The sequence below is a fragment of the Octodon degus genome, unplaced genomic scaffold, assembly GCF_000260255.1.
Source record: "Octodon degus isolate 3935 unplaced genomic scaffold, OctDeg1.0 scaffold00017, whole genome shotgun sequence".
Taxonomy (NCBI): domain Eukaryota; kingdom Metazoa; phylum Chordata; class Mammalia; order Rodentia; family Octodontidae; genus Octodon; species Octodon degus.
The window spans coordinates 7,254,666-7,264,697 of record NW_004524593.1 but is presented as its reverse complement, the minus strand read 5'-3'; the positions used below and the strand labels follow the sequence as shown (position 1 = coordinate 7,264,697).

The 10,032-nt window shown below is 37.0% G+C and overlaps 1 protein-coding gene across 10 annotated transcripts in view; it reads left to right on the top strand.

The window, feature by feature from the left end:
• Rgs7 (regulator of G protein signaling 7) overlaps positions 1–10,032 on the top strand; it is a 544,505-nt gene that overhangs the window by 395,997 nt on the left and 138,476 nt on the right. For all 10 annotated transcript variants that reach the window (XM_023710286.1, XM_004626815.2, XM_004626816.2 and 7 more), the window contains one exon: positions 8,448–8,554. In XM_023710286.1, the coding sequence (XP_023566054.1) occupies positions 8,448–8,554 (107 nt within the window). The remainder of the gene's footprint in view (positions 1–8,447; positions 8,555–10,032) is intronic.

Here is a 10,032-nt window from a genome sequence, read left to right as displayed (position 1 = left end):
ATTTATTTCTGGATTACTTTGGTCTCTGAAATATACATATATCAGCATACACTAGGAGGCATTTTTTAAAACTGGTAAGTTATATGGATTTATGCAAACTGTGATTTTCTTTGAAAGACAGTATCCTATAAAGATCATTTAAATAGTAGTGTACATCATTTTGGTGTCCTGTGCTTTCCACCTAGCTGAAGTATTTAGTTCTACGAAATTGCAGAAAAAGGTGAAAAAGATGCATTGTCTGCTTTGGCTTTGAAATGTAATAACTGACTGTCAGTAGCCAAAGACTATGACTACAAAATGAACCTTGCGCTTCATGGTGGTTAGTTTTCTATCATTAAGGGACAGTGATGTTAAAAAGAGGTACTGATAGCAGGCATTATGAGAAGGCTGTGTTGGTAATTCTTTTTTTTTTTTTTGTGGGGCGGGGTACCGGGGATTGAACTGAGGCCCTTGCGCTTCCCAGGGGAGCGCTTTTTCTGCTGAGCCATCTCCTTGGCCCTATATTGGTTATTCTTGATGAATCACACTGGTTTTTTTTTTTTCAAATCAAATGCATTTAAGACATTCTTTCACATAGATTTTATTTTTTCTGCTAAAACTTCTTACTCTGCCTTTGTTTGAAAAAAAGATATATTTATATTAATTAGCTATTGATTTCTCAGTGTTGATTTAAAACATGCATATTTTATAATGAGCATTTTAAAACATGTAAATAGAATGGACACAGAAATCCAGATCCTAGGTATTTAGAATAAGCGTTACATCTGATCTGTGCAAATAAAACTCTGTACAGTAGCAGCCCTTGGCCACATCAGAATTGAGTTTTTTTTTAATTGATTTCTAAGCTACAGAAATTAAAATTTGCTCTTATATTTTACAATTTTTATTTATTATTGGCGTAGTAGGAACTGACCAATGGCAAAATGTGTGATAAATAATAAATATATTTCCCTTTGACTCAGGAAGCAAAAGAAAGACGGCAGCCTTCTCCCTACAACTTCCAGCTTGTGTTTGAATGAGAATTGGAACTATTTGGATGACTGACTGTTACATTTACAGATGCCGGCTTTTAAGGCTTAGGAAATGAAACGCCTTACTAATAGCGCACCAACTGGAGCACCAGGAGCGCGAGGAGCAGAGCAGCGCGGCCCACAGTGAGCACGTTTCATTGACGTGCGCATGTGTGTGTGCTTAGGGGCTATTCTGTCTGGCGAGCTGCAGACGCTCTCTGACTATTAAAGTTAACTGGATGCTGCCACCTGCTTCCAGCTCATTCATTTGGATTAACTAATGGAAACTTTGCAGAGCATATGCTGAATTTTCAAATGGAATTTTCTTCCCACTGCAATTCCTTACTGACTTGGCTCTTGTAATTCTTAGTTTCCTTGCAATGTACCTAGGTGAACTCAGCATGACTTTTCTCATCAAAATGCTTTTTTTATACCTATGCCAAATAAACATAACAGAATCATCTTAAAATCTAGCTCAATTGTACATGAAGGATCTACCAGTCGTGCTGTGGGATACCTAATTCTGCAGAGTGACCTTGTTAATATTATATAGTTTGTCTACTATAGTTCTTAAATGAGCTCTTCACACCAGTATTACATAGGTACCTTTGAAATTTCAACATTGTTCTTTATCTTTGAAAATTTTTCTAAGGTGTTGCAGTTGATATTGGGCAAGCCAGTGAGCCTAATCCTTGTATGGGATGAAGATCCTTAATCTGTGATCACCTGTTACTCTTTGCTAACTGCTTTTTTATATTATTTATTATTATTATTATTATTTTTAGTTCTGGGGGAGAAAACATTCTTCCATAGTTTTTCTTTATTCTGAGTACTGGTTAAACATCCTCTCTTCTCCTTCCACAACACAGTCAGGCTCTCTATGTCCCAGATGAATCCTTCCTGCACTATTCTGAACCATGGAGTTCATATGGCATCAACCCTTCATGTTTTGCCTTGATAAACTTCAGAATGAAGAATGTGCTACCTTTGGAAATCTTTTTCCATAAGTATGAGATACCTCTTTGAGCCTTTGATTTTACTACCTAGGAAAAAAATACAGAAGTATTATTCCACAGTAGACTTATTGTCGTAGTTACATTTTCGTTTCTGGGACAAAATAACTGGCACCCATGACACGAGGAGGAAAGGTTTATTTTAGCTCACAGTCTGAGCAGGTTTCAGTTCATAGTCCGCTGGCTGCGAGGCAGCACAGCGCGGCAGAGGGTTATTGCAGAGGAGACCAGCAGGTGGCGGAGCAGGCAGGAAGTGGCGAGCAATGGCGAGCCTTCCTTACCCTTCACCTCGTGGAACCTCTTGGGAGGTGCCTCCCACACCTCGGGCGGGCCTTCCTGTTGTGAATATCCAGAGTTGTAGTAACACAGTTAGTGGGGAATCCAGAACCACACACCTTTGATCCCAGCATCACAAAACCTAGATCCAGCCATCTCTGAGAAACCTTACCTGTGAGCATATGAATCTTTGGGGGAACCTTTAAGGAGAAGCCATGACACTTATCACGGGCACATAAGAAACCCTAGCCTGATCACCTGGGAGATATTTTAAATTGGTGTATATTAATATATGGGATTGCAAGATTCATTATGGAATAATTGTATCTGCATATTACATATTTTGATTATCTTCATCTGTCACCTTCCTGTCTTTCCCTCCCCCATCCACTTGCCTATCTCTGGAAGATGACCTCACAGTTTCCTGTCCTCCCTTGTTACTTTTTATGTTTCTTTTTATTTATTTTTAGATTTCTTATATAGGAAGCATGTGGGTTTCAACTTCAGAGATTGGCTTATTTCTCTTAATATGATAATCTTTAAGTCCATTCATTTTTCTGGAAATGACAAGATTCTCCAGACTAAATAATACTCTACTCTGCATATCTGCCACATATCCCTTTTCCGTTCATCCACTGGTAGTCTTAGCCACTGCAAATATTGGTACTATGAGCCTGGGTATGCATGTATCACTAGTAAGAAAAATTGAGTTAGAAGTGTTTAGTACTACTGGGAAGCTTAGACCATAGGTTCTCCGTGGGATTCTGAACTAGATTAAGTGCTACTGAGTGTGCTGCTTCATATCCACGCATTATGCGTCACATCTTTGGAGTGCCTTATTGTGGCAATCTTTGTTTTGCATGCATTATGCATATTATTTCAATTGATCCTCACAATAAACCTTGAGACCAGTATTTTTATTTATTTCATCTCATAGAAAAGGGCACCAAGGCCAGGGAATGAAATCTTTTACCTAATTCATGCAGCTAGCAAGTAAGGTATATGGGATTTGTACTTCCACAGTAGAATGGTACACATTCTATACTTTGCTGTTTTGTTTAGTTTAGAAAAAAATACTTACTTCTACTAATTATCTAATTCTTTTCTAAGTGTTGGTTTAAATTATGATTATTTTGTGCTGGCCAGGGAATTCAGCGGACTAAAGTGCCTGCTTAGGCAGAGCGCATTCAATCCCCAGTACCACAAGCCATGTCAGCCCTGCCACCGGGGCGTGCTGTGACAGGGATCGAGACTGGCTATGGTGACTCGCACCTGTAATCCCAGCACTTGGGAGGCTGAAAACAGGAGGATCCTTACAAGTCCGATCTGTGTAGTGAGACCCTGTAGACCCTCCACTAAATATATAATAAAATAAAATAAATTATTATTGTTTTATTTCTCCCAAACAGAATTTATTGTATCTCTTCTGTGTTCCCTGACCTTCTTATTATTTACTGCTTGCTTCAATATCCTGATGGATGGCTGCTGAAAAGCAAACAGCACTCAGTTTTCCTATGTGGAAATATATTTAAAAGGAGATGGACCCAGATACTTTAACTAACTCCTACTATTGAGAAAATAGACTTACTTAGGAAATTCCTAAATATAGTAATGATCTATTTTCATTTGGTTTTGTTGGAGAATAAAATGTTCTTCATCATCTGTGTTTTTTCCACATGACTAATCTTGTCTTTTCAAATGCCAGATATATATATATATATTTTTTGATGGATTTTTGAAGTGGCTTTTTTGTTTTCTTAAGTAATAAATCCAACAAAATCTTTCTGTTTTGACTCAGAATCATCTTGATGAATGCCTGTGATTTTACTATTGAACAGCTTACATTTGTCTCCTACCTGGCATTTCAGTTTCTTAGATATACCATCCACTGTCATTTTTCTTTCTATAGATTTTCTTCTAAGATAGACACCTCTTTCCTTATAATAATTATATTTATACTTTCTGTTGGATATGAAACCATGGATTGCTTACTCTATGCACATAAAATAAAAATAAATAGCATGTGAAAGGAATAAAAATATAAGACTCAGTGAGTTGTTTTATTATTTTTTGATTCAAAAAGCATTGTCTTATCATTTCCAAATTACAGAGAGTATTTTGGAGGCACCGGGGCTGCTAAGCACAGGATCTCTGGATGGAAGAATGTTACCTGGTTCTGAAATTATATCATCATTTTAGGGTGCTTTACACCAAAAAACTCAATCCTGTTTTATAACATGCTTTTCATCTTGCTAACATTGTGAAGTAGTTTTGGTCAAAAGCAAATTATGCTCTAAAGAATTCGTTTTATTTTTAAGGGATGTTAGTGATTCCACTGCTTCAGGGTTTGAGGTGAAGTAGCCCTGTGAGCACACTGGTCTTCACAAAGCGGCACTAGGTTGTTCGCGTAACAGCAGTTGTTTTGGAGGTGGATTTTTATATCCGAGTTTGCTTGTGTCCAGAGTATCCAAATAAAAAATAAACTAGAATTTTTTTTTGCTAGGTTTGTTGTTGAACTTTAGCTGTGTGGGTGAAGTGAATAACAGATTAATTAGTTTTTATATTGCTAAGAAACATAATGTTGCTGAGCCATCTGGCGTGGCATTATCGGGAGGGTGATCTTACTGGGTTCCTCATTAAATTCTTTCAGTGTTCTGAAACTGTCATTGGTCTTCCAGGTTCATATTAAATGAGGGTGAATTTGAGATGTAGAAGTGGTGGGATCCCAAAGTGCGGCTCCATGCTTACCACTAACAATAAACAAATCAACCTTGAAAGTGTGACCCCGAGCTAAACTAACATCCCTGTGTGACTTTTATGTCATTGATATCATTATTATTTTTTCCACTCCAACATACCTACAGTTTCCTCACTTCACAGATTTACAGGGATTTTTTTTTTGACAAAATCAATATGAGTGTCAACATTGTTCTGGAGGAGCAAATTGCTCACAATCACAACACAAAATAATTAGTTTGGCATCTTTCCATGCAGTGCTATGTTTTTCATATTCTTGATGGGACATTTACTCATAAATTTACTTGTTCTTTCATTAAACAATATTGACTCAGTAGTTTCTTTTTTATTGACAAGTGTCAAAAGTATAGGCTTCTTAAATTCAAGTATGAAGAATGTAGGCTTAGCTAAAACATAAAAATCACTTCAACTTCCTGATTTTTCATGTTTATTTGTCCCTAAAGCTGAGTCTCCTGGAGATCTTTTAATGGAAGCTATAACATTTGTACTCTCCATCACTCTTAAGTTGTTCTTTGTCTAAGGACTTTGCAAACATTTTATAGGCCTCGTTAGAAGACCAGTCTTCTTAAATATTAAGTCAAATGGTTTGACTTTCTGAACATATGAATGTATGTGTTACTTAGAAACTAAATTTAGAGGCTGAAGAGAGATCTCAGAGGCGTAAGCCCCTACCTGGCAGGCACAAGGACCTGAGTTCATTTTCTGGCCCCACATGGCCCTGAGGTCTCAGCCCCTCCCTCCCCAGACGTGCTGTCTTTGCCCAGGATGTGGGTGCCCACAGTGCAACCCCGTGGTGGCACACTCTTGTAATCCCAGCACTAGGGAGGTTTAGCCAGGAGAATCTCTGCAAGTTTGAGACCAGCCTGAGGGCAACAAAAGTAAGCACAAGGCCAGCCCAAACTGTATAGTAAGACCCTGTCTTGGGGAAAAAAAAAAAGAAAGAAAATAAAAGAAAGAAATTAAATTTAAATCTTATAAAAAAAATATATCCCTGCCAATATAGCTCTCCTGAACTAAAGACAGAATGCAGAATTATCAAAACAAAATTTCTTTGTATTAAAATTATGGAGTTCATGTATCTTTTGGAGGGAGAAAAAAAGAATATATATAATCAAGTCAAACAAAACATAAAATATTTACCTCAGCAGTGGAAGTAGAGATTACTCACCAATATGTTCTTTCTGTTTTTCACCAACAAGGACTTTTTGATGCCTAATTCTGACACATGACAAAGAACCTGTATGTGTACTCTTGTCCTTGTCCCTGCAGGTATGTGAGTTATGGTAGAGTTAGTGTCTAAAGAGATCCACTGACGAAGCATCTACAAACTCTGGTACAGGGTTTCAGGATAAATCCTGAGGGGATTTGACTGACCTTGTCAGATACAAAAGTAACATTTCTTGTTATATAGGTCTTGTTTTATCTTGGTCTTAACCATCCAGCAGAAAAGTATAAAAACAAAGTATAAAAAGTAAAGCTGTATTAATATGTTGAGCTGTAAAAGGCTCAAGTCAACAACTTCTGACATTGCCAGTCTTACGGAAAATCCACTACTATTATGGACTACTGGACTATATTGGAATATTTTGCTGAATTCACGCACCTAACAATATTTAAATGACAATGGAATACCCTTCTCTGACAAAACTAAACAAAAAAAGGGGATACAAATGAACAACCATTTTGTATCTGTATATTCAAAATAGTTACGTTAGATACACAGCTACATTCTCTTAATTCACTGAATAGAAAGATTTGTTCTAATAGTGTCATGTGGACAGGATATCATGTCTGCATCTTGTACAGTGAATAACCACTAAGACAACAATATGCAATGTATTATTAATTATTGAAACTGTCCTACTAATTGGTTTTGAAACTGTCGCATTGCTATTTGTTTCTCAATAAAATTATTTTTTAAAAAATAAAATAAAATAAAGAGATCCAGGCCCTCAAAAACCATTTGAATACATATTAGCTTCTAATTGTTTTTCTCCAGCCTTGCAGTTTCACTGCATTTTTTTGATTCTCATTAGAACTTTAGCATCCAATTGGCTTTTTGTTGTTGTAGTTTGTTTTATTTTCGCTGCATTCTTTCCTATGCTTAGAGTTCAGAAGTTTTTTTATTAGTTTTCTGAGCAACTGAGTTTCCCATTTATTTACCTGCAATCTGTAACCTTCCTCATGTGACATATCTTTCAACTCCTGCTTGTAAGTGTGCTGATACTCTTCTCTCTGGAATTGTGATAAGATTCCTAGAGTTCAAGAACCATTTGAGCTACTTTGTAGGAAACAAAATTACATCTACAAATGAACTCTAAATAAAGATACTTAAATAAATTTATTATTTGTCGTATTTTCTATTTACATACATTTTATGTTGGACTAGAGTACTATTGAACTAGTTCTGTATTTCTAGACTTTGGTTAGGAAACATTGTATTATTTCTGCTCAAATATAGTAATAATTTTATTGACCAAAATTTATTAGCCCTTTTCTTTAGAAGAAATTGTTGCCCATGATGTAGAGTATGAGGATTGCAGTATTGTGCTCTGAACATAGCTGTAAAGTAAACTTCTTGCTAGTCCATTTCTAAGTCCTGTCTATATGGTAGGACCCATCCTCGATATTCACAGGACCACAGCCCCACAGTGCAGCACAGATGGTCCTGCCTTAACAGTCCCTGCTGACATCATAGAACAGTGATCCATGAGCCACAGAAAACTTGCAGATTGCATTAGATATTCATGACTACAAGGAATGAAGTGAAGCGAGTGAAACACTTAAAGGTTTCACAAGCCAAACAGTTGTTTGTGGGAGAAAAACAACACAAAACAATCACATGGCTCTTCTATAATAAGTGATCCAGAGACTGGGCATGGTGGCACGTGCCTGTAATCCCAGCTCTTGGGAGGCTGTAAACAGGCGGGTCACTATGAGTCTGATCTAGTAGTAAGACCCTGAACACCCTGTAAAAATAAAAAAATAAAAATAAAAATAGAAAAATAAGTGATCCCGATTTGAAGATTGAGTAGAATCCTCTTTGTCAGTGTTCTTGAACTTTGTCTCGGCATGGGCTGGTGCTCATGGTGTCAGGCAGGTCATTGTATCGTCATTGTGACTGCCCGGATCCGTCTTAGTACCATTTGTGAAAGAGCTGGAAAAAGAAAGAAAGAAAGAAAGAAAGAAAGAAAGAAAGAAAGAAAGAAAGAAAGAAAGAAAGAAAGAAAGAAAGAAATCTAAAGCCAGGCATAGATATCAAGAATTTGGATTAAGATTGTGGTCCAAAAGAACCTGACAATGTGACGGTATTGTAGGTGAACAGTAAAACTTTCAAAATAACATTTAAAGCTCTCGTATGTTCTTTCCCCCCTCGGCTCTCCTGGCACAGTGGAGGCGCTGCATCTGGGAACGCTAATGGCTGCCCACGGCTACTTCTTCCCCATCTCCGATCACGTCCTCACGCTCAAGGATGATGGCACTTTTTACCGATTTCAAGTAAGTTGAAAGGAACCTATTTTGTAACAGAAAACTAGATGCCAACTTCTTGTTGGTTATGTTTCATAAAATTTTTGGAAACATTGACTTAGTCTAATTAGAAACTAATATCAAACTTAAAAGTATAAATAATAAACCGTGAAAAATTACTGTGTTCAGTGAAGTTGATTTATGAAAGCCAAGTTGTGTAAGGATTGACATTTCTATAGAAGACTTGAAAAAATTCAAAAAGGGACTTAGTAGAATTTAGGAAGTTTATATCTATCTAGAAGGAAGAAGCTGAGAGATGAAAGTAAATGGATTATTGTCTGGTCCCTGCCTGGGATGCAAAACTGTCTTCACTCCTAGAATCCTGTCATGAGAATGCTGGAAGATACAAAGTAGAATTTAGCTAAATGTGAAAATCCTAGACTTGTCCAGGTCAAGGCCCCTTTCTACCTCTGGGGAGGCTGATATGCCCGTACGTTGCGTGTACACTGACCAGGGCAGGAGGACACCTTAGATGATGTGTGAAGTGGCAGGAGTCATTCAAGGTCATCCCCACGAGACCGATGTAGTCATCCTCTGAGGAAATGGCTGGGGAGTGATTTCAGTGATTTTGGATGCAGTGTGCATTTGCATTCACAATGATTTACCTGAGTGTGTGCTGCATTTCATTAAATGTGATTCATTCATAACTGACAGAGGACTCGAGCCTAGACAATTAAGGCACATAGACTGCTAGCACTAAAATTCTAGCATGCTGAAGGCATTTTCTGTTAATTCTCCTGATCATTCAGCTTTCACAGATTAGACCATTTTTCTCACTTGTTCTGGATATTATTAAATGCTTTAAGCAAGACGGAATAGGAATTTGAATCACTAAAATTTACTTGGGAAAGGTATAACAGAAAGGAAATGTGTGTCAAAATTGTTTTCAAAGACATTTGGCTTCCTAAAACAGTTGATCATTTTCATTGGACAATTTTATCTCAAAGCAAAAGAAATCATAGGACACTTTCGCCTTGAATTTTTTGGAGTTAAAGCAATCTCCAGAAACTGCAGTAATATTCAAGTACAAAACTTTAGTTAAACTTGTAGTTCAAAAAGCTTTTAAAATAGTACAGTTTTAGTATTTACATGGTCACTTAAAACAGTGTATCATTAAGTTAAGGTAGCATGAATTCCTAGGGTTTAACTTTTTTTTTTTTTTTTTTTTTTTTTTGCGGAACCGGGGATTGAACTCAGGCCTTTGTGCTTGCCAGTGAAGCGCTTATTCCACTGGGCCATCTCCCCGGCCCTATAGGGTTTAACATTTTAATACATAAGTATTAGTAATTAGCATATACATTGTTGATAAGTAAGCATACATAAACTACTTAATTGGTTTTTTTTTCTTCACTTTTTGATATCGGGGATTGAACTCAGGACCATGCACTTATGCCACTGAGCCATCTCCCTGCCCTGAACTACTTAATTTTTAAAGATTTTTATTTATT